The sequence below is a fragment of the Anopheles bellator genome, chromosome 2 (genome assembly GCF_943735745.2).
Source record: "Anopheles bellator chromosome 2, idAnoBellAS_SP24_06.2, whole genome shotgun sequence".
Taxonomy (NCBI): domain Eukaryota; kingdom Metazoa; phylum Arthropoda; class Insecta; order Diptera; family Culicidae; genus Anopheles; species Anopheles bellator.
Window position 1 is genome coordinate 41,307,636 of NC_071286.1, and position 24,067 is coordinate 41,331,702.

Genomic DNA, 24,067 nt, shown 5'->3' on the forward strand with positions numbered 1-24,067 from the left:
AAATGCGGGAAAGGACACTGCTTCCGTTGGGAGAGTGGAACGATACAAAGTCACTTTAAATCGTCGACACTAGCGCCACATCATTCTTTCTCGATCGTCCTTTTTTATCGATATTGCCACACATTTTAGGGTCTCTTGGAGGCTCTCGTACCTTGGAAGTAAACTATAATTTTGTTGAGACTCTTTCAACTATCGGCCACATTTCCACTTACAATCACACATTCCATCCTATAATTAACCTTCCATAAATCGTGCTTCACTTCATTTCAGAATGGAGCACGTTCCGCAAGAGATTCCAGAGCCGGTGCCACGTTCAGGGTTTAAATTTGCTCATCGATCCCATTTAGCATGCCGCGCTGTTGCAGTTTTCTTCCCAGAATGTAATCCATTCCGATTTCAAACGCTACCACACATGCCACCATTCATGAGGCCACACAAACACACATGCACACCCACTTGCAGTGCTTTCGGCCGCCTCCAAGGACCTTGGCGATGAGCAAGGACACTCGGTCCTCGCCAGTCGAGTGGGATTTTGGAGCTAAGGAGTGGGCCCGAAATTGAATTACGACGGTGGGGATTGAAATTTATTACCGATATTTTTACTGCTTCAAGTGCCATAATTCACCGTGTCCCTCGGTGCCTTCCATTATCGCCCTCCCGCGCGCTTTTCCACTCGGTTGGGAAAGCATGTTAGTTACGAATACTGTATGCACTTTTTTCTGGTTGCTCCTTCCGCCGATAACGAGAACCGGAGAGAGAGATGAGCTCGCTATAAAGATGACACGCAGGGAGGGATGGCACGGGATGACGGAGGCGACCCCGAAGGTGGTGGATTTGGTGATGGGTGGCACCAGCCACAGCACGGAGCCGGTCGTAGAAATGTCGGATAAAACGTAACGCCAACATAAATCTGCATATCGCATTCCATTCCGCGGCCTCGTGTGCGGATGGGCGCATCCGCCACGGGTGGTGATTTCACCGGAATCGATTTACATTGTTTTTTTTTTGACAAATTTTCCACCCAATCAAGCTGCTCTTGTTAGCGTTCAAAAGTAGCCTCCGTCATGATAATTACAAAATTATTACAGGCGCATGGGTCTGTGAGTCGGAAAGATCTGGGGACGTTTTTTAACAACCTTAAACGGTAGTCGTCAAGAATTATGTTGTGTGCACCCCCAAATACGCAGGCCACATGCTTAATGAGGTGATTTCCAGGAATGTAGTGGTGGCTACAAGCTTCGTTTATTGTCGCTTGCCGAACTATTTCAAATAGTCAATAACGCTGTTGATATTAACCGACTGTGACGCAATTGCGGCATCCTTTTTACACTTTCCCGCGGAATATTTTTGATATGATAAATAATAAATAGCTGTACTATTCATTTAGTATAATCATTTAGATGAAAAGAGCACCAGTCAATCAAAAGTGGCACAATGTACGTGGCTTTCTAGGAAGTTTTGCGGACCCATGTGTTTAACATAGAACTGCTACTGTTCCTGGTGCAATTCACTATAAATTAATTTTTTCATCATTAAATTTAGCTTCAGATAGATATTGGATTGGTCAATAAGTTTTGACCTTCGATAAGAAAACACAATTTTATAGTTTGAAATACGCTTTATTATTCAGTATAGACTCAAAATCTGGACATTAAAACACATGTTCCAACGAATGAATGAATTCCATCCCTGAAGTGAAAATTTAAATAGGTTCCCAAAGCTATTATGAGGTCATCATTTGATGAAAAACGCTTTCCACGCAAGATTTTTATTAAGTTATGAAACAGATAGAAGTCGCTAGTGGCCAAATCAGATGAATACGGTGAATACTCCAACAATTGGAACTTTAATTCATGGGGTTTTGCCATTTTCGAAATGCTCGTACGACAAAATGTATTCTCCTTTTGAAAATGGACTTTTTCTTTTGAAATTTTTTTTATCTATTTTTCTACTGTATTAAGCGAAGGCAAAGAGTCTTTATACTCTTTCAAAATTCGTGCATAATTTTCTTTTGCTTTTAAACCTTCTGCAAATAAACATTTAAACACTGCACGATACTTCTTTTTCCATTGCAAAGCGAACAGTGGCACATTTCGTACATTATCTGTATTTTTGTTCAGGATGATCAATAAAATTAAAAGAGGATTCACAAATTTTATAAATGATACTTGGAGCATCTGCTATTCCCGTCATTGGAAGCTGACTGAGCAAATGTCTAACAAAGACCTTTCAATTCGCAACTGAAGCAATTCCCATCGGCAATGCAGTAAAAGAGATGAAAAATTTATAAAATCGTGCCACAAGCCGGCAGACACTACTTCCGAGATGCACTCCATACGGACGGACCATCCCGACAAGGTGCACTTGCAGTGGACATTTACCTTCCGGATAGCTGCTTGCTCACCAGACGCCAAACAATCGTCCTTTGGAAAACGGCAACAAGACACGCACCCGTGCGTGTGCGTGGCAGAAGAGCAAGCAAACAAACACCCCGAAAGTGGACAGGCTCACCACGGAAACCACGGAAGTCACTAACTGTTTAAGCCAACGCCGGGCCACGGCGTGTTGATTTTTGGCGCCCCGAACGGGTCTCGAAAGTCCAAGCCCGAAGCGATGCTCCGAAAAAGCTGCCTTTTATTGCTACCGAACGGAATAATAAATAAACGTCGACCTGTCGACCGAAGGTCCGACACTACGCGCAATCCGGCCTCCCCGGGGATCGGTCAATCGCACACAAACACACACCGGGAGCCACGGACTAGAGTCCGTTTATCTTGAAGATATCCCCGAACGGTGCCGGACTGGGCTGCCGGGTGGATGCACCGGCGATGTCCTGTCTGTCGATTATCTTCACACGCTGATGTCGTTCACCCGTGTTCTTGTCGCGGGTCCGGTAGCCAGCCGCAGGCTCATCGCTGCCACGGTCGTCGTCTTCCGAGGCCCCACCGTCGTTGGCCACCATCGGGTCAGCATTGTGCTGCCGGCGGAACGGCGCCCCGTGGTACGGGGCGGGGCCACTCTCCTTGGTTGCACCGGCCGACAGGACGATCACGGTCGGCTGCGAGGTCGCCGAGTAGTCCCGGATGTAGTTCTGCAAGATGCTCAGAAAGAACAGAAACGCCAGCAGGGTCAGCACGGCCGTCGACGCACCCCGGAAGCGGAGCCCTTTGCCGAACTTCCCGTGCGGTCCCCGGTGCAACGGGTACGGTGGCGGCAGTGGCGGTGGCGGCGGTGGCGCTGGGTGTGACGGTTGGCCCCACGGCAGGAAGCTGGGCAAAAATCCGCCCGGCCCGGTTCCGTCGGCCCCGGGCCAACCGTAGCCACTGGCCGTAGGGGCGTCGTCGTAGATTTCCGGTCCGCTGCCCGGCCCGTAGACCGGATACTTGCCACTGGCCAGCAGTGCGGGCGGCAGCTCGAGGTGGTGGATGCGCTGGCTCAGGGTGGCCCCGGTACTGGCCACCGCAGCCGCCGGCGGCATCAGCGTGCTGCTCGTGACACCGTGCGTGCTGAACCGCTGCAGCAACCCGTCCGCCATGGTCGATCCGTCGATGGTTGGGACCCGTGAACCTCAACCGGCACCGACGTACTAACCGGTCCGGGCGTGCTTCCGATGCATTTACGAGGAACCGGCACGACCGCCACGACGGTGGTTCAAGGTTCAGCGCGCGACTTGAACTTGCACGCGCAGGACCCACTGGGCCGTTAAATTGACACCCACGGTGATTGTGTCAAATTACGCGACGCCACGAAGATGTCGAGCAAGGGGCCAAAAGGCGAACGGCTTTTCCAAATTGGTCCGCAGGCCCCCGCCTAGAGTGGTGTGTCTTTGTGCAAACGCAACCACTCGTTGCAGCTCGTCTTGCAACTTGCCACTCGGTTTCTATTGTTCCTCGCGAAGTGCAGTACCGGCGGCAGGGCACTTTCCATTTGAAAAACGTCAGCCCACCATCGGTGCTGACACCAGCCCTTTAGCGTGGCGAGTCCATGTCACTTTCGCCCATAAATCCGCGTGCATACGATGGCGAAGGGTTGGTCCGGTCGGTTAAAATCCAGCTGAAGTTGCTTGCCGACGAAGTAGAAGTTTGCAATCACCATTCCTACGGTGGTGACCGGAAAAGCTGTCGCCGTTCGCTACCGTTCGCGGCCATAGCTACAATTACGGTCCATCGGTTTTCAATAAGCCCTTTCCGATTGCTTTATCCTTTAATTATTATATGGAATCCGTCCTTCCCTGGCCTCACGTCGCCTCACTCACCTCGACGCCCCGGTTGTGGAACCGGTTTGGTGGATAATTAATTATGTTGCCCAAATCCGTGGACACCGAGTGCGCAAATAAATGAAATATGAATCCATTTCCGAGCGCACCGGGCATTAACCGGGAAAGCAGCGCGGCTGGAGATGACCGGGAACCTCGCTCACGCAGGCCACAACCTTTGGCCTGTCGATCAACCGATAATCGGTCAAACGTGAAATGGTGCACCTCGGCCGTGACAGCGGTTCCTCGCCCAACACCGGGACCAATCCGGCCCACCGGAATCCAAAAATAAAGGAACAAAAATGAGACCAGCGAAACCTCCAAAGCGGCCGCTTGGAAGCAGAAAATCAACCGAATGGCCAAAGTGTTAATTTCATTTTAAATAAATGTAGATGAAAAGCTGGAGAAAAAGGCGCGCGGAAAACAGTGGCCAATGCCAGCTGGCCACTGCTACAGTAATGCCGCTAGGTGACGCCAGCGATGCGCCCGGCTACGTGACGCGGTAATTAATCTCTCGATCGGTTTCAAGTTTATTTCATAAATATGCTCGAGCAGCAATGCAGGCAATGCCCGTTCGTCGGCCGAGCATCATTCAATAATCAATTGGCCCCAAATTGATTGGGTAAGTGTTGAAAATGAATGTTTTATTCGAGTTATCATTTTTCTCTCGCCTTTTTTTGCTGTGGGCGCTTTCGCTGCCATCGCTCCCGGCTCCCAAAATTCAATTCTTGTGACACGCGTTCGCCTCTGCCCATTGTCATCTTCTGGGAAACCCGTTTTTTTTGCGGTTCAGAACGGTTTTGTTTTTAACCGTGTTACTCACACGTTGAACGCTTGTTATTATATGGGCTTTTGTTTCGTTTCTGCGCGTGCAGCTGTTCATTCACTTATGTTCCAGCGCCTGTCCGAAGCACTTTTTCTGCTGTTCCCCGGCATTTACTCTTTGGCCTGTCTCCCACAAACATCATCAATAATTTCGCGCCCATCGATTAAATGTGCATTTGTGCAGTAAAAACTCGTCCGCGCCGCAAAACGAAACCCCCGAAACGCCAGGAGCACATTTCAATTAATTATCACCGTTACTGGAACTGATCATTAACATCACAACCATCTCTGTGTCCGCAAACGACGAGCCGTATTGTAACTGTAATTCACTCGCTGCTCGTAACTTTCAACAATAGGTGCCATGATGTTGAAAGTCTCAAAACGGTATTTAAACGGCGCATTGGCTTATCCTTGTGGGCGATCAATGAAGTGGAAGGTTCAATTAATAGTATTGATCAAATCAATGAGCGACAGTTGAAAGATTTTGTTTAAAAATGAAATTACAACGAAAATGCGCTTTCCACGAAACGTTTCGTTCAGTTTTCAAAGCTTTGGGCAGCTTTTCACGAAGTACGCAGCTCAAGTGTGCCACTTTTGTGGCTGCGTTAGTTTGTTTTCTATCCAAGGCAACAACCAATCCAAGGCAGTCTGAGGATCCTTCGAAGGATTGAAAAATTGAATACGCCACAATGAAGGCAGGAATGGCAATGAGAAAAAAGTCAGATTCACCGTCATAGGATATTAAATTTATTGTTCGACATGCCGCTTCGTTTTCGCGTCTAACAGCCTAACGGAAACCGGTAAAACATCTCACGATAAGGGTGTTTTTGTCTACATTGATTACACTTTTGCTCCTGGTCCTTTTTGTTGGCTCACCCGAAGATACCGAAAGAAAACCAATATCCTTTGATGCTTGGACCTGGAGCATAAAATTACACATTCGAATGTCAGTTTTTTGCTAGTTTCAAGTCTTTTGTCGGGTGACGGCTATCGATACAACACACAAAATACAGTCTGTTCCGCAATACTATCTAGCCTAAGTTGGTCGCCAAAGTGTAGAGTAGTTGTACTTCAATTACCGAAACACCATCTCTGGGTTGCGAAGCAATACTCGCCACCCGTTTTGGCACATCACGGATCTTGTGGTTGTTTGTGGGGGTCTCGCATAAGGCAAGCGTTCCAGGACAGAGGACATTTCAGGTTACTCGTTAATTTGCACTTTCCGTTTCCGGCCCTCTTTCGAGGGTGAGTAGTGGGGTGGGCTTACGTGTAGATATGGCGCTTAAGGATTATTTGTTTAGAAGAAAGGGGACCGATCATTGCTAATCGAGCGTTTACGAGCTAACGTTGCACAAGGTTGTAGACGGGCAGACTTGCGAGTGCCGTGGTGGTGCCGCAGCTAGCGATCCGAGGAAGCACGCATTCCGCCAACTGCTTCGTGCGCGTCGCATTCACAAGAGCGTCACCAGCAGGAGCGTTATCGTGACGATGAAGCACTGACCGATCCTTGCCGGGGCACCGTTGGACCACTTCAGCCCGGAATAGTTGATGTTGGGGACATTTTGTTCTAAAAACGAAATATAGAGGCACACAAAATCAGGTCCCGCTCGAATCCGGTTGCTGACTGGATTTTCGTAGAAAATAAACATAAAGCTACCCGCCTAAAGGTCTACTCACACTAGAAAACTTAACAAACCCAGCGGACGGCTTAGGTCAGCACCGGCGCCGCACGGAATATGGAGGTATGTATCGGTACTCCCTTACAAAACGGACACTCACAAGGACACGGGAATAACGGATTCTAAAACCAAGGAGCCACAAAAGGGGGTAGAAGAAAAGAAACAAAAAAAGCATAAAACCAAAAAGGTGAACAAAACAGCCCTAAAACGGAGCTAGCCACGACTGGGGCGGCTGCGCTTACCAAACAGGTTCAGGCGGGCCTCCGATTGGCCGACCTTGTTCGACGCTTTGCACACGTAGTCCCCGAAGTGCTCCTCGGCCACCGAGCTGATCTTCACCACCGACCGCGTCACGTCGTCGGGCGATCCGATCTGCGAGATGCTGTAGGAACCGCCGTTGTGGATCTGCTTTCCGTTCCGGTACCAGGAGATGGCCGGGGCCGGAAACGCTTGCACCACACACTCGACGTCGATATCGTAGTCGACGGCCTGGGCCACCTTCGGCCGCGGTACGGATATGACCGGCGAGAACTCCACCTCGAGCGTGATGGCTTTCGTGTCCGACTTGCCGACCCCGTTGTCCGCCATGCAGTAGTAAGTCCCGCGGTCTTCGGGCTGCAGCGCACTCAGCCGCAGCTCGTTGCCGACGAACGTTTGGCCACCGAGCGGCAGGATTGCGTTGTACTCGCGCCTCCACGTGATGGTGGGTCGCGGGTATCCCTCCGCCCGGCACACCAGCTCGGCGCTCTCCCCTTCGGCCTTGGTGATGGTGTTGGTGTGCTGGTTCTCCAGCAGGATCGGCGGATGGCGCACCTGCAGCTCGACGGTTTTGGTGATCTTGGTCGTGCTGGTCACCTGTATCTGGCACTCGTACAATCCAGCATCCGTGTTGACGATGTCATGGATCTGTGCAGAGGAAGAAGTCCCGGAGTTGGTAAGGGGTCTTGGTCCTGCCACTAGCCAGGGCGCCTTACCTCGAGCAGATAGTTGGCCGCGTTGTTCTCTTTGGTAAAGTTCAGCTTGAACCGATCCTCGGCCACGGCCAGCTGTACCCCGAGCGAGATGATGTTGCTTTCCTTCGTCCGATCGCGATTACTCTTCTGCCAGCCGACGACGTAGTTCTTCACGTTCGCGATCGAACAGTTGAGCGTCACTTGCTCGCCGATGTCGCGGATCTGTTCCGGGCTGATAAACACGATGCTCGGGTTCGGGGCCTGCTGCGTCGTGCCTGGGAAGAGAGGAAGAGAGAGATTACCATACACACACACGCCATCGGTTCAAATTCATTCATTCCACGAGACGATAAGCGCGGCTGTCCACGTCGCACCCAAATCTCAGACAATCGGACCTCCCCACTTACACAGTGTCACGGCGCTAAGGAGCGCAATTAGTGGCAAATGCAATCGTCGCCACATCCTGCCAGCTTCGCCTGTATCCTTTGAATCCCCCGGGATGCGGATGTCAGCCACAGAAATGCGCGACCGGTTCCTCGATTCACAATCCGAGCACAGGGTTCAGCGAGATTAGCGATAAGGCAGACACCACCCGAGACGAGACTGCCAAAAGTTGCCTCAACCACTACAAACAAACGCACCGGCTTTACAGTGCAGCCGAAAGAGAACACAACTCGGGGAAAAGAACACGGCGAACGGCGAGATGCTAACTGGTCAACGGGCAACACAAAACTGGGAACTGGGAACGGAACGAACACACGGAACGGTGCGAACGGAGTTGAATGCTGTGCCAGAGATTGAATGCTGTGATTGAACGTTGAACCGCGGCGACACGCACACTCACCGGCGCAAGGATCTTCGTGTACGATGAATGAGCACGCACACTGCCGGACGCGTTGCCATGGATACGGATTACCTGTTCATCTCGAGGCAATTTCGGGCTCGTTTGCTGAGAATGATTTCTACGTTCTTTCAACTGCAATAACAAACCTTCCGTTTGATTACCGCTTTGCACACTAGCCATTAGTTGGCCTCATTTCGACAGCAAGTTTCATTCGCTTCCCACCCATACACACACACACGCCGCCCAAAGGAAAGTGAAAAACCTGTTTTCCATCGGCACGCACACAGACACACGATCCCTTTCGCTGGGCGGTGTTTTTGAACCGCAGCAGCTTATCCTATTTTATAATGTCACCCCATTCTCGGCATTCGGTGTTTCCCGGTCTGTGCTGTAACGATGTAACCCACACTCGTCCTTTGGCGGCGAGAACGGGCACCACAAACCGGTATTACGGGTACGGCACGGGCAGGCGCAGGTAGCATAGAAGCCATAGAACTGAGAAGATCTGAGAAAACCCGGGGAGAAAAACCCGCCGCTGCACGGACAGTGGGACGGTGTTGACACCGAAAGTCTGGCGACGGCCACTCTCTGGATTGGCTGGGCCGCCGAGATTGGGCACCTCTCGAGACGAGGTGCCGCAGACACACGCGCTCTTGTGCCCGCTTCGCTTCCGGCAACAAACCAAACGTACGCCGTGGCCAACGCGCATCTCTCGTAAATTATGCCGATTGAAGTCGGTGAAGAATGCCAGCCATGTTTCGGTGGTCGGGGTGGACCGTTCCAGGGGCTCGTCCAACAAGGGCTACTAATACCAACGCAGCCGCATCCAGCAAGCGCGGCCATCCTTGGTCTGCTTTGATCGGTTCATCATTTTCGAACCCATTCCCAAAGGAATGGGCTGTCCGCTGCCGAATTAAAAACGCTTTGACCCGGGATGGCTCTATCGGGCAGTCCGTCTGCTCGGCACTTAGTTGGAGAAGAAAATCACTTCAATTCATTATGCTTCAAACGACAAGAGCTGCCGACTGGGAGTTGCGTGCCGTGTCTGGCGCCACCGAGGGGGTCTGAGAAGCAGATTAACGCCGGCGACAATCGACGGCCACTGTAGGATAACACGTTGTATTTATGGGCCATATGATTGCGCGCTACTCGCCGGGTCCACCACTTGCGGCTGCTGGTGAATGAATTTCCGTCGACGAGGACTTAGTTTCCCAGACCCACGGTCTCGGCTGCACCGCGGGTCGTAATAAACGGCGTGTCAGCGCGCATGTAACCCCCGCAATCTTCGAACACCATCGTAAATCATATTTTCTGATATTACCCTGCCGCTGAGAATATTTGGGTCCCGATTGCTCTCAAATCGGGGATATTGTTGAAAAGGCACCCAACAACCCATGTTTGAGTAGGAAGACCTTTAGAAACACAAGTCAATTATAAGAGGGAATAAAAATTCTTTTAAAACTAAATTATCTTCCGCTAAATTATTATAAAAAATAATAAAATCTTCTAAGAAATTATTTGGAAAAAAAAATTATCTTCAACTAAACGCTAGGCTGTTCAATAAGTTCGTATGGTCGATAAGAAAACACACTTTTATGGTTATAAACACACTTTATTATTCAGTAAGGCTTTCCTGAACACCAATACCTCTGTTCCAACGAGACTTCAATTTATAAATTCCATCCCTGAGGTGATAATTTAGCAGCTGTTATGACCTCATCATTTGATGGAAAACGCTGTCCACGCATGATTTGTTTTAGGTCTGGAAACAGATGGAACAGTCGCTAGGGGCCAAATCAGATGAAAACGGTAAATGCTCCAACAATTCCAACTTTAATTCATGGATTTTTGCCATTTTCAAAACGCTCTTGTAATATGGTGCATTGTTCCATTTTTAGTGAATGCGGCACCCATTTTACAAACAGCTTTAAGGAACTCAAAACATCACTCAAACTATTGGTTTCACTGCTCAATGAGATGCCTACGCCTTGTACTAAATCTCTTTCAGTGATTCAGTGATTTTCCAATACGATATCCTGTACTTTTTCTACGATTTCGGGTGTTGTGTCTGTTGTTGGGCGTCTTTCACGTGGATCGTCTTGAAGACTAGTACGACCACGTTTAAACTCAGAAACCCGCCTTTTAACCCCTATTTGAAGGCGATGAGTCCTTATACACATTCAACATTCGTCAATAATTTTCCTTTGCTTTTAAACCTTTCAAAAATACTAATTAAACCCCTGAGCGATACTTGATTGATTCCGCTTTACAAGATCCTGTGACATGTCGATACTAACTGGCTTGTAAAAAAAGAATTAAGTAACTGATTGAAAATGAAATGAAACTTCACATACGTTCATATGGAGAGTGTACCAATATAAGAAAAAAATTGACACAAGTTTTAACAAATTATTTGACCAACTAGTACATCTGTATTGAGAATGGACATGACATGGAATCGACACAATTAGCAAATCCGCTGCACAGGATCTACCTATTTACGCAGATCTCGCTCCCGAGCGTTGTCGGCACGCACATAACTTACCGCTAAACCATGTTGGTGCCGCGCCTGTCACCGATCATGTTGTGTTTGGCCCATTTTTCACGCACATTTCAAACGCGTTGTCACATCACCACCTAATAGACGTGTCCCGTTTTTGGGGCGATCCAGCTAGAAGATAGAGAAGTGAAACCCGGACATTCGCCAGCTTGAAGGCGATGCGAGCGTCTTCGAGGCCTGCACCGCATGACCTTGCGGACCCACCCCACCCAACTGCCAACCCACCCTTCCGGCCGTGGTTTTTCGCAAGCTAATGCCACACACATTATTCGCCGATGGCCGATGTCGTTCGTGGGGTTGTGGCAAAAATAACATTTTAACTATCCATCCCATCGTACCGACGGTGGTCGACGCTTCGCTCTGTTCCGGGAGCTTCCGAGCGCACCACATCTGGCCGCCCGGGGTTCGGGCAGGGAGCGGGTGGGAAAATAAACGAACACCCCCAGACACCCACCGGCCACCCCGCACACGATTTCCGCGACGCGCGGCTGAACGGCGTCGTTCCGGCGGACCGTGACGTCACCGACCAGACCCTGATTTTCCGACCCGATTCCTCCCCCGAAAAGCGAAATGAGGCGGCCAGAGAGGGACCACGCGAGCAGTGCGCACGGCGAGGTCAACAGTCAGCCGAAGACAACGATGACGACGCGACGACATGCTGACTCCCGCGCGCGCGGGGACTCCAGCGCATGACACGTACACCCGCGGCCACAACGAAGCCAGCCGGTTGCGATTGTTTTGTAAACTAAAATTGCGCACTGTTAGCAAACGGTCGTCGACGGTACGCCACTCATGTGCCACTTTACCGGCCCTCATAATAACCCACATAACCCACATGCCGGTTGGGTGGGTGGGTGGAACATCAAAGCTGGCTTCCGTAAGCTCGGTGCGTGGGTGTTTCCATCGATCGTCGTAAACAACGCGACGCACTACGTTTTGGCCGGCCACCATTAGCTGAGACAGTTGAACACCCTGGAATCGGCCTGGAAAGTCTTTCCCTTCTGCTCAAGAATGGACCCTGCCATAAGAGCGGACTTTGCTTAGAATACTTTTATGCTGTGCGGCCCGTTTTGTTGGCTGCCATTCGTCTAAATGTTTTAAGGGCGCGAATCTGTTCAAATCATTGTTGTTGACGGTTGTTGACTGAGCATAAATGGCTGCTCACGACATCACTGAACAGATGTTGATCGAACGATATGTTGAGTCACAAATGCAGCTCAAAAAAAAAAAAGCAAAAAAAAAAAAAAAAAAAAAAAAAAAAAAAAAGCAAAAAAACACAGCAAAACTTATCGAAAGTACACTGACTACAACAACGATGACTGCGGATATGTTCTAATCCATATAGAAACCTCTTCAGTTGTGTAATGTATATTGAAAATATTTGAAAAATATGTTCCGCTGATATGTGTAAATGACGTCGAAGCAATTAGACATACGGTCAAAAGTCGGCCATCAGGTTTTTGGAGTTGGAAAGGAATTTCGTTCGTGGATTACTTGCAAACTGGTTACACAAAAAAAATCCAATAATTATCGTACCATTGTAGACCAGCTGAAGGAAACAATTCGAGAAAAACGAAGTGGTTTGTAGAAGAAAAAAATCCTTTTTTCTTAGGACAATGCGCTGTTTCACAAGAGCTTTTTGACAAAGGCCAAAATCCGTGAATTAATGTTCGAGTATCTGTAGTCACCATCTGTAGCTTCTAGCGACTGTTCCATCTGTTTCCAGACCTAAAAAGAAGTTCATGCGTGGAAATCCTTTTCTATCAAATGATGACCTCATAACAGCTGTGAAAACGTATTTTGCAGACCTTCCAGATGGGATGGAATTCGGAATCTCGTTGGAACAAATGTATTGATGTTCAGGGAGACCATACTGAATAATAAAGTATATTTCAAACCATTGAATCATTGAACTTATCCAAAGCCAGAATTTAGTGCTAAGCGCGGCCGATAACTTTACAGCGAAGTGGATCACCGTGCGAAAGATTTTTTGAGAGTTAGTGACTTGTCATGCAAGATGTCGCCAAATAGGTGAAAATGTCCCACTTTTATTATGAAAATGTAGGGAAATCGGCAGGACATGGATCGTATAAAGATTTGAAGCACTGAATTGTAACGCTAGTGTGTCGCCAACGGCACGAAAATAAGATTGCATGAAAATGGCTGATGAAACAATAGTCGAAACCGACTTCAATTAGCTCCAGGGCCCAGGATCTTGACCTTATCACAGCATTACATTGTGGCAAATTCAGCATGTGGCAAGACCATATAGCGACAAACGCCTAATATTTTCCACCCAACATCGCACACATTGTGTGTTATTTAGGCCAGGAACTTAAGAAGTCTTCTACTTTGTCCGTCAGCCGTTATAGGTGATTCCTCTTCTCATCCGGCAATTACAACCGCTAAGCGATCTTGATCTCAGAAGTGATACACAAAAAATAACATCAACATTGTGCGGTCTTCGAAACATCCCAAAAAATATCCCTTTCGATTGAAAATCAGTTGAACTTTGAATGTTTCAGCCGCGTCGCGCAAGAATGGCCAACGGGATGCCATCTTCTCGGTCGCGACTGTAATCGCTGCCATCGTTACACAATCGGAACGACCATCCCTACGCCGATGCGCCCCGGCGGCCGATGTAATACAACAACTGCTGCCCCCCACACCCCCGTCCACCCACCCACCGAACCATCGTCATCGTTCTCAGCGGCCGCTCTCGAAAGAATGCGCCCGCTCGGGGAGCGCGCGCGCCAACCGAAACCCGAAAGCGACTAATCGACGGCCGGAGAGTGAGCGGCGTTTGGCGCGGTTTAGTCGTGTGTTAGAATCCGCTCGGTGCAGTTCAGATCTTGGCGCGGTCCTTCGCTTACTCGGCCGCGGATCAAGCGATCAGGCGTGCGGTCCACAGTTTAATTATCGCCCTCTCGGTGACGCGCGAGAAAGATCGCGAGATCGCGCCTGACATTGACATTGGGGAGAGGCCACCGTTGTTGCAGCCGTGCACCGAGCAGTGGGTGTGGTTGGCGAGGCTGTCCGCGCGTGACAGGCATCATCATCATCATCAGAAGTGTTCGTCTCGATCGTCCAAAAGTGTGCCCAGCACGTCCACTCGTGACGCATCACCGGGATTCGACGCCCAAGCTACGATGCCAACCGCTTTGGCACGCAGCAGTACATAGTGTCGTGCCCGGAAGCTTCCGGAAAATTACTTTCCCACCTACACCGCCCACGCACATCGTACGGCGTGATGAAAATGCAGCGAATGAAAAGTGTCCCACCGTTCGGCCAGCAGCATCTGTTGGCGCTAGGATCGTTCTTAGGTAAGGAGTGCTTGGCGCGCGTCTCCGCGTCCCGGCTGGTGCTGGTTTCCTAATTAAAACGCAAACCGTGGATCGTGCGCTTGCCGATCGGTTTTGCGCGCTGTGCTGACGCACGGCGCCATTCGACGGCTGGACATTCCGGAGCGGCCTTGGTGCGCGAAATAAAATATATCTTCGATCTTTGGCGTATTGGACGAACGGGAGATTAGATATACATTCCATCGCGCCGCGGGTCGCGCATCTGATCGATGGAATGGGTGAGAGTCTAAATTTCCGGAACGGAACCGAAACTCACACGGTCAGTCAGAGTTTATTTTCGGACTCCCGAATCCTCGCCCAGGGTATGGTTAATTTTTGTATGGCTTTCCCATAATTTTTAACTAACCTCCCCCAGTGTGCCTTTGACTCATCTTTCGCCCGTAAGTGGCCACTCCAGAGGAAATCCTTCGAAAGAACACCATATGCCCTTCGGGTTCAAGTGGCAGTCTGGTTTCGTGAATCATACTGCACGGTTTGTTTATTCAGCATTTCCATACCCCAAAAGATAGGACCTTTCGGCCATGAGCGTCTAGTTTTACTGTCAAAGTACTGCTGAAGTGATTTGTTGTAGGTCAGATTCTATCAACTGCTGTAATGAATCTGATACTGACTCTGATAATATGGAACTTTTACGTAACTAACCCGTACCTAAGGCCACTCCTTAATGGAGGACCTTATACTTCAATGCAATAGAATCTATTAAATTTCTATTCCAAACTTCTTGACGCTTGAAGGCCAGTACGAGTGAGCCATATTTCTTAACCTCCTAATATTCTATAATCCATAGGCATTACACCGGATTAGGCATCGTAGATGTTTCCAAGCTTGCTCGATCGCCAGATCAAGAAAACACATGTTTTTTTGAGTGCTCCAAACCACTCTGCTCCGAAACCACTTCATCACCAAGCAGTGTGAGCAACGCTTGTCCGCTATGCTAACAGCGTTCGGTTCCACCTCCGCCAAAAATCGGTGACTATCACGTGACACGGGTGAGGTTCGATCAGATCGCGAGCACTTACGTGTGGGTGTGATCGACGTTCGCAAAGCATAACAAATGAACTGCCGAACCGACGACCACAGGTCCGAGTTATCATCGCCGCCATCGTGCAAACAACTCAACTACGGCCACTTACTGGTCCCCTCGAGCTTCCTACGCGTTCCTTCCCCAACCGACCACAATCGCGCCCCATCGATCATAATCGTCGATAATCCAGAAATGCCCACCCAACAATGGCCATTGGTGGAGTCTATGAATTCCTTGCCCCAAGTCGATCGGATGCCAAAAGCGGGAAGCGCAATTCCGTGGCGGTGCTCACTCGCCTGTCTGTTTCGGATCAGTCGGCGAAGAACCTCCACTAGCCTGCCACGAAGATCGCACTCCGGATCGGTCGTAATCGGTCGGTATTTTAAGGTTAAAACGAAGCGTTCGACTTTATCGACTCGCACAGAGCACCGACGCTTCGCGATCGCATACAAACTCAAACACAGCACACATCGTTTGGTGTGATCATAAATCGCTCGCTTCTCTAATCATCAAACGGCTTGCACTTGAAGTTGGTGTCTGGAATTCGGTAAACAGTGCCGCACCCGCACGCGCAGCCTAGGGGAACTTGAACTTGAAACCGAACCGAGGAGTGAGCTGGAGATTCCTAGAACGAAGTGAGTTCGGCACAAAAACAGCCATGTTATTGAAAACCATTTCAACATGGCCGATCGCCAGCTGGCTAGGCCGATCTTCCCCCACAGTTTGCTGCTCCAGACCACGCACTCCGAACCAAATCGAGAGATCCCACACACACCCCGTGGACGCAGATCACCTCGGACCAAACCTTTGCACAGGGGGTAGTTTTGTTTAGAGCATGGTCCGACCGACTGCCACAACTAGAGCGAGCCGGAAATGGTTGTCACAGTTCCAAGACCGAGTCGTTCCGGCCTACGTCCTACGCCGAAACCCGGGGAGCGTCCTTGGGCGCCACTATCACGATCAAATATCCATCAAATTAACGACCTTCCGCCCGCTCATCCCGGGTTGGTGTGCCGTGGGTAGAGAGACCTTCCTCAAGAAGAGCCCGGTGGAGCCAACAAGTCTTTGCCCTTTTACGTCGCCCTCAGTAACTCTATCTGTCTCGTTCTCGTGTTACAGCAAGCAAGTCTGATTCCGTGGTTCACCATTTTATTGCTTCCTTTTTTTGTGATCAATAAATTTATCGCTCGCTTTCCCGACACCCGCGAGGATTTGCTAAAAACCAGACATCCCGCGCCTACTCTTTCCCCGGGCGGGCACCGGCGAACTCCACTTCCGGCCCCGGTGGCCAAAGAACAACAAACAAGACACTGGAGGAGCGAACAACCATGTGCCATGTGTGTCTAACTGACGGGACTCCACGAGAAGAATCGAATCTCTCCGAATCTCCTTCGCCACACAGTTCATCCGTCCTTTTTTCTCCCACGTCCTTGCACGCTGGGTTCTGAGTTTTTCCGATTTATGCACCCACCCACCGGGCGACCGCCACTTTCCCGCCGCCGTTCGGTGGTCACAGTTGTGTCGCGCTGCTCGGTATGGATTTTATGGGACCAGAATTACTGGCGCCATGCCAGAGTCCGTCAGTCGCCGGGGTGGGCCGCGGAGCACGGGAACGACAAGTGAGCGTCAAAGATGTTGTCGTAGTTTCGGTGGGAACGGCACGAAAAAAAAACTGGCCCTGGTCAAACTGGGGATGCGCGCCACCATTAAAGGGCACCAATTCAATTAAATGGCAAACGTCCCAAGGCGTAACGCCCGGGAAGTTGGGTTTGACCTCTTCGCTTGCTTCGCCTGCTCGGAATCGGGCGGGTGTGAGCGATCCGGTGCGATGTGCTCCAATTAATGCCACCACCCGCCGACTGTCGCGCCCGCTAAACGTTTCCAGATATTTTCATTACGCCCCGTAATTCACTGGCCACAGGACCGTGGAGCAAGTTGATTAATATGGCGTTACACACTCTGTGCCCTGTGATGTTGCGGCAGGGCCATTCGGTTTCGAGGTGATGCTGATGCAGCCAAGAGCCAAGCGAAGACACTCACATCAAGCTAAACACTCTGAAACAATTAGCCACGGTTGGCATTCCACGATCCACGGGGATTTCTGTTTTGCAAAACAGATACTTGATTGTTAATCATTCGAAAGTATGATACATTCGAGGACAATGTGCAACAAGCGTTAGTCATTGTGTTCGAACCACGGATTGGCTCGTGTTCAATCAACGATAATTAGCCGGAAGCTATCGGTGCTCGTATTACGCGTGGTTTCGAGCCTGGTCAGTTACTCACTTGTTCCAGAATGGTTTGCGTTGAGGAAATAACAATAACATTCACCGCACTGGCCTTCGTTATGACGCCAAACAATGACAAAGGATTTAAGATCGTCTTAGGATGCAACAGTTTCTATGCTCTTTGTGACCCATTTTATTATTTTTTTATCATCATGGGAATTAACTTTAGCTCCTGAACATTTGAATAATATGTAAAAATATGAGCACATCTTCGTTTTGAATGGCTCTTTTAAGACGTTGAATATTAGAGTTAGGTTCTAAGACTAAAATGTAGGCGATAAAATGACATCAAGGTGTAATCTAGTAGACTGGTGTGGGTTCGAAGCTTGATGTTTTCAGTGTTCACGCCAATTTCCTTCGTTTTGCTCGGTAATAAAGCAACTAGAGTACATTTTTTACATTTTTGAACATTAATAACGTGATATTTTACATGTTTACATGTTCCAAATGCAAAATTAGGGCTGAGAACCGCACGGTAAAGAAATCACAAAACATCTTGTTTTTTCTGAGCTTTTAATATGGAACCGTATGGAAGAACCGTCTAAATATCGCAGGTTTACCGATGAAGAACGTAAATTAATTATTAATTTGAGTAAAACTGGTAAAACTAATAAGGATATTGCACGAATTTGCGGCAAAAGCGAGCAAGCAATCGGCCAAATAATCAAGCTGTATGAAAATGAAGGTCGTGTTCATCGTGTTAAACCTGTTGGACGTAAGAAATTAACACTCCCACGAATTGATAAAAGAATAGTGAATATTTCAATTGCAAATCCTCGTCTCTCCGTAAAAAATATTCAACAAAAACTTCAATCAGAGCGTAAAGAAGCACCATCCGAATGTGTCATCCGGCGTAGGCTGAAGGAGGCAGGCAAATCTGGCTACGTAGCTAAAAATTAGCCACACGTAGGCAAGGCCAACTTGAAAAATAGATTGCATTTTTACTATGAGCATGCTTTGAAACCATCTTCATTCTGGGAAAAAGTGCTTGGGACTGACGAGTCGTTAGTGAGATTAAGCCACAGTCATGGACGAAAGTACGTTTGACGCGGAAGAGGAGAACCTTTCTCCTATAAGTGTGCCAAACCAACATTGAAAGAAGATGACAAAGGCATTATGGTCTGGGGATGCATTTCTGCTTATGGAACTGGGAAGTTAGTGATCCTCGAAGGTTGTGTGGACTCGAAAATTTACTTGAACCTGATGAAACAAGTAATTGTACCTGAAGGATAACGGCTCATTGGTGAAGATTTTATACTGCAGCAGGATAATGCTCCAATCCACAAGGCCAAAATAGTAATGCAGTACCTCGAAAGTCAAGCAATCAACGTTTTGGACTATCCACCGCAAAGCCCAAACTTGTCCCCTATCGAAAACATGTGGGCTTTGCAGAAACATCGAGTGGCTCAAAAAGCAAGAGTTTTGGGATCCACTGTACATTAATAGTTTTTTTGAAACCACATTCAGATTCTTTACTTCTTTCGTACAGTGTGTGTTCGTACATTTTTAAAGTCGAGTGGAAAATGGTTCGATCGTATTGCTTCTACTATCGTGGTGTACATAGGTCTACGATATCTTTAAGCCACGTAATGCAACATGCTCCCTCATGTCGTGTTTGGATTTTGTTCACCTGCAAAAACGCTACAAAAATGTAAAATTACTATTGCCTAAACATAAGTTTGGCCTCAAGGCAATCCAATTCAAAGGCAATTGTTGAGTAAATTTATGTAAGATGTTTCCGATGGTCCTATTTGCGTCAATGTCCTATTGCGTCCTATTTTTGCTCCATCAACCATGAAACCATTTTTTAAGTGACAAGTGTCCGCTTGAAAACGAGCATATAAACTTGAAACTGTATGATCGATACTTCACGAAATATCGATCACCAAAGCCACCTACCGAGATGAAAATTGATTTATTTTTAACATATCTTATACTAGGCGTACCTCTCGAATTTTAAAGACGTTTGTTTTCTATGCAAAAAATTCGCCTTGCGTTACGTATAGTTAAAATCTCATGCTTTCATAGCATAAATTACCTGCCCAACATGATCGTTTACTTTTACGATACGTGGTGTACGTAACTCAACGTTCGTTTCGTTCGTTGGTTCCGGATAATGTTGTTGCGTACATCATATCTGTAAAAAATCTGACTAAAAATAGGCAATCGATTTGAGATGCATTTTGAAATACCTTCCGAAAGAATGGCCAGGAGTTCCTGTTAATGATCCCAAATGTGTACGGGTCGACGTGGGGCAAAAAAGATTGATTGCTGAGAATAGGGCACCCAATCCGATGCAACCAATCTAACATATGGATACTTACCAGAGTTACCAGGGTGTTGAATTTATGGCCAACGAAAAGCAACAGAAAGCATACGTTTCAGCAGCACACAAATCATGTGCAACTTACATTCCCGGGCCCCGGACTCATCACTCCAAAGATGGATGCTCGAAGCGCGTGCTCGCCGACCTATCATTAGCTCGTTAATAACGAAATTAGTTTACAATCCAATCCATCGGCGCGTTTGCGGCGGGACGCGACCCGTGGCCGCAAAAGCCGCACGAAATATAAGCCCTGCCGTCGGTTGTTTCGTCTAGTTTATTTCTGCTTTTTTTGCGTAAACGTTCCTTGCATAAATCATGCTTGCGCCTTTTTCCTGCGGCGACGACGACCGCGATGGGGTAACACTATTTCTGCATGACACTCCCATCTGGGGGAGCCAGGAGCAGGAGCTTGGTTCGCGTTCGGTCGGCTCGGACCAACCCGCAACATGATACCGCGAGAGCGTTCAATCAAATCCATCATCGCCCCTGGAGCTAAATGGCGCATGGCTGGCCACACAGCCGCCGCCGGTTCCAAGAATCGGCCCACCGATCGACCGAGCGTCTTCGTGTCGCCCAATGAGTTCGAAGCCGCCGTTCGATTTTCCATTTTTCCCTGTTTGGCCACAGTGTTTCCTGTGAAAAGGCGTTTCAAAGCCAGCCCACCCTTCCGGCCTGGTGACGCGGCTGTTTGGTGGCCCAGCGTGAACGCCAGGACAGTCGATATCGGAATGTAATGTAAAACCAATAAACACCACCACGTGGCGGAGGAATTATCGCTCGTTAGGGCGCCCTAGTCGAAGACGACGACCGTGATGGTGATGGATTTAAAGGAAGTCCGCCGCTTGTTTACTGCACCTTTCTCGGTCCCATGCTGCATCCACATGGCGTCGTCGTCGTCGTCGTCGTCGTCGTTGTTGCTGTGATGTGATTGCGTAACAACAACTGACGCCCGAGCTGCGGTCAGACTTACGGAACTGGGGCACCCCATTCTTCAGCCACTAATCGATCGATGCTTTGTGTTTCTTTTTATGGCGCTCCCGGCGGTCGGATCGCGCAGTGATCGCATCCATCCTGTTGGCATCGTGCGAACGGGTCTCGGCCAACGGGGGGGAGTTTCACGGGATTCGACGTGCCAAGTGTCAGCAGGGTCGCGATCGTACCCAGGTGAGTCACACCAAGTGCGGCGCGTGAGGGCCACTGACTGACGCGTTCTCTTTCGCCCGCGCAGATCTACGAAGGAGTCGATAATGTGCTAATGAAGCGGCTTCAAGCGCTGCGCACCGAGATGCGCACAAGGACCTCAACGCAGAGCGCGGAGCTGGACGCGTATCTGGTGCCGTCGTACGACGAACATCAATCTCAGTACCAGATGGAGTCGGATCAGCGGATAAAGTTCTTGACCGGCTTCAGCGGGACCGAGGGTGCGGCGGTGGTGCTGCTTCGGTCGGCAGCCTTCTGGGTGGACGACCGGTACGTGGAACAGGCCGACCAGGAGCTGAACTGTGCCTGGCGGCTGTTCCGGCAGGGCGAGCGCCCGTCGATGGCCGAGTACCTGTTGGCGGAGCTGACCCCCGAAACGCTGGTCGGTGCCGACCCCCAGCTTATCCCGCGCTCCCAGTGGAAAGCCCTCGAGACGGACCTCAGCTCCGACTACATCCGGATGGTGCGCATCAACCGCAATCTGGTGGATATGGTGTGGGGCAGTAAGAGGCCTGCCCCGAAGTCGAACCAGATCCGGGTACATCCGGTCCGGTTTGCTGGCGAACGGTGGGAGGCCAAGGTCGCGCGGTTGCGGGCCAACCTCACGGCCCTGCGCTGTGACGGGATGATCGTGGTGTCGCTCACCGAGATTGCGTATCTGTTGAACCTGCGCGGCAGTGACATTCCGTACGTTCCCGTGTTCAAGGCTTATCTGCTGGTCACGCACCGGGAGCTACTTCTCTACACCAACACCAGCCGCGAGACGCTCAGCCTGAAGAACCATCTGAAGGCGCACTCGTGCCACAATGAGCACTGTGTCCAGGTGCGCGAGTACGGCGACGTGTGGCGCGATGTGCGTACGATGGCCCAACAGTGGCAGCGGCTGCTGGTGCCGAGTGCCGTCGTGTTCGATACCGGCGCCTCGGAAGCGATCCACGCGACACTTCCCCGGAACGTCATCTTCGAGCGGCCATCGCCCATCATCTTCATGCGGGCACAGAAGAACGACGTCGAGAGGCAGGGCATGCGACGGGCGCACGTACGCGACGGTGTGGCCATGTGCGAGGTACTCAGTCGGCTGGAGGATCGCGTAAGTACCCCGTGCAGGGCGATGAAGGATCTAGGTCGCCCTTGACTGAGTGCGTCCACTCCAATTCCTTCCAGTACCTGGCCGGTGACCACATCACGGAGATGTTTCTGGTCCGGGAAATCGATCACGCCCGCAAAATCCAGAGCAACTCGGAGGGTACAGCGTTCCCAACGATTGTCGCGTTTGGCACGCACTCGGGCCTCCCCAACTATGTGCCTTCGAACCGCACCAACATAGAAGTGGGCGACGGCATGCTGCTGATAGATTCCGGCGGACAGTACGAGGACGGCACAACGGACGTGTCCCGTACGCTGCATCTGGGCGATCCGTCCGCCGAACAGATCCAGGCCTATACGAGCGTTCTGAGTGGCATGATCCGCCTGTCGATGCTAACGTTTCCGGAGAACCTAAAGCCGGCCGAGCTGGACGCGATAGCCCGGGGACCGGTCTGGGGCTCGATGAACGATTATCCGCACGGCACCGGACACGGTATCGGCTCTTACTCGGCGGTCCGTGAATGTAAGTGATTGGCCTAGGACTAGTAAGGGGCGTTCGTACAACCTTTCGATCCGTTTCAGCTCCCATTAGCATCTCGTATACGACGAAGCAGCGATTCACCTTCAAGGAGGGCTACTTCTTCTCGAATGGTCTGTAAGATCGGGCTTCAGAAAAAAAAACCCCAATGATAAACGGACATCTTGCTTTGCAGAACCCGGCTACTACAAGAAGGGAGCGTTCGGTATCCGATTGGAGAATGTGCTGGAAGTTGTAGACACCGGGAAAACGCATCCGTCGGGAAATAAGTTTCTCTCCTTCCAGGATGCGACGCTCGTGCCCTTCGAACCGAAGCTCATTGATCGCACTCTGCTTAGCGTGCCGGAGGTAAGCCTGACGTGGTGTCGTTTGAACTTCCAATAACTTTATCCTTTTGCTGCAGAAAAAATGGCTGAACGAATACAATGCCCGCATCCGGCAACAGGTCGGTGACGAGCTGAAACGGAAGCACAAAATGGATGCCTTCTACTGGATGATGAACAAAACCCGCCACGTTCCGGAGTACCTTACCGAACAGGACGTGCACGGTACCGCCAACACACGCCATCTCGACTCCAACGTGAAAATCGCGCTACCGATCATCTTGCTACTTGCAAAACTCACTCTTGCCTGGTTTTAATGAAGCCACCGCAAACGCAATTCGCCAGCAAGGAAACCAATCCCATCCCCTTTTAACGTGCGCTAAACCTTATTTTGAGTCTTAATCGGCACCCTTGAGACGCTGTTTTGCGATAATGTTTTCTGCCATATTTTGCATCGTGCTACACAAACAGAGGATTCGCACGACAGTAGAAGCGCACAACGGATCGTTACAGATGAAGCAATAGTTGTTAATTGGAAAAGCACGCACACGATCACTCGCACAAATCGAGATGAGGAACATTATTTACAATCGATTTGCACCGACTGCACCTCCGTTACGGTTGAACGATGGCGCGGCTACGGGCGATGGGAACAGCTAAGTGGTGATATTTTATTTATTTCTCGTTCCATCAATCAGAATCAGAGGATCAGCGATGAACTAAGAATTAGGCATTATCGATGTAATAAACTAGTCCACGAAACATTCGATCGGTTCCTTTTGTTTATTGTGAGAAATGATCGCT

At 49.6% G+C, this 24,067-nt stretch overlaps 3 protein-coding genes across 3 annotated transcripts; 1 reads left to right on the forward strand and 2 right to left on the reverse strand.

Annotated features, from left to right (window-relative positions):
• Positions 1–2,758: 2,758 nt before the first annotated feature.
• On the reverse strand, positions 2,759–3,535 carry LOC131207531 (uncharacterized). The gene has a single exon (XM_058200150.1). The coding sequence runs from the start codon at positions 3,533–3,535 to the stop codon at positions 2,759–2,761; it is 777 nt and encodes a 258-aa protein (XP_058056133.1).
• A 2,380-nt stretch (positions 3,536–5,915) lies between these two features.
• Positions 5,916–8,411, reverse strand: LOC131210544 (lachesin-like). The gene is made up of 4 exons (XM_058203805.1): positions 8,120–8,411; positions 7,734–7,987; positions 7,002–7,665; positions 5,916–6,647 (listed from the first exon to the last, which is right to left on the reverse strand). The coding sequence occupies exons 1-4, from the start codon at positions 8,172–8,174 to the stop codon at positions 6,532–6,534; spliced, it is 1,089 nt and encodes a 362-aa protein (XP_058059788.1). The 5' UTR covers positions 8,175–8,411; the 3' UTR covers positions 5,916–6,531.
• A 5,542-nt stretch (positions 8,412–13,953) lies between these two features.
• On the forward strand, positions 13,954–23,868 carry LOC131208560 (xaa-Pro aminopeptidase ApepP). The gene is made up of 7 exons (XM_058201352.1): positions 13,954–14,439; positions 21,174–21,280; positions 21,345–22,406; positions 22,481–22,925; positions 22,985–23,053; positions 23,116–23,288; positions 23,344–23,868. The coding sequence occupies exons 1-7, from the start codon at positions 14,367–14,369 to the stop codon at positions 23,578–23,580; spliced, it is 2,166 nt and encodes a 721-aa protein (XP_058057335.1). The 5' UTR covers positions 13,954–14,366; the 3' UTR covers positions 23,581–23,868.
• The last annotated feature ends 199 nt before the right edge of the window (positions 23,869–24,067 follow it).

Excerpts from the sequence above, each read along its gene's own strand:
- LOC131207531 (XM_058200150.1), bottom strand. The coding sequence starts at position 3,535 with ATGGCGGACGGGTTGCTGCAGCGGTTCAGCACGCACGGTGTCACGAGC.
- LOC131208560 (XM_058201352.1), top strand. The coding sequence starts at position 14,367 with ATGAAAATGCAGCGAATGAAAAGTGTCCCACCGTTCGGCCAGCAGCAT. Across the intron at positions 14,440-21,173 it reads GGCGCTAGGATCGTTCTTAG|TGATCGCATCCATCCTGTTG; the intron begins GTAAGGAGTGCT and ends CGGATCGCGCAG. Across the intron at positions 23,289-23,343 it reads CTCTGCTTAGCGTGCCGGAG|AAAAAATGGCTGAACGAATA; the intron begins GTAAGCCTGACG and ends CTTTTGCTGCAG.
- LOC131210544 (XM_058203805.1), bottom strand. The coding sequence starts at position 8,174 with ATGTGGCGACGATTGCATTTGCCACTAATTGCGCTCCTTAGCGCCGTG. Across the intron at positions 7,988-8,119 it reads CCTTAGCGCCGTGACACTGT|GCACGACGCAGCAGGCCCCG; the intron begins GTAAGTGGGGAG and ends CTCTCTTCCCAG. Across the intron at positions 6,648-7,001 it reads GGCCCGCCTGAACCTGTTTG|AACAAAATGTCCCCAACATC; the intron begins GTAAGCGCAGCC and ends TTTCGTTTTTAG.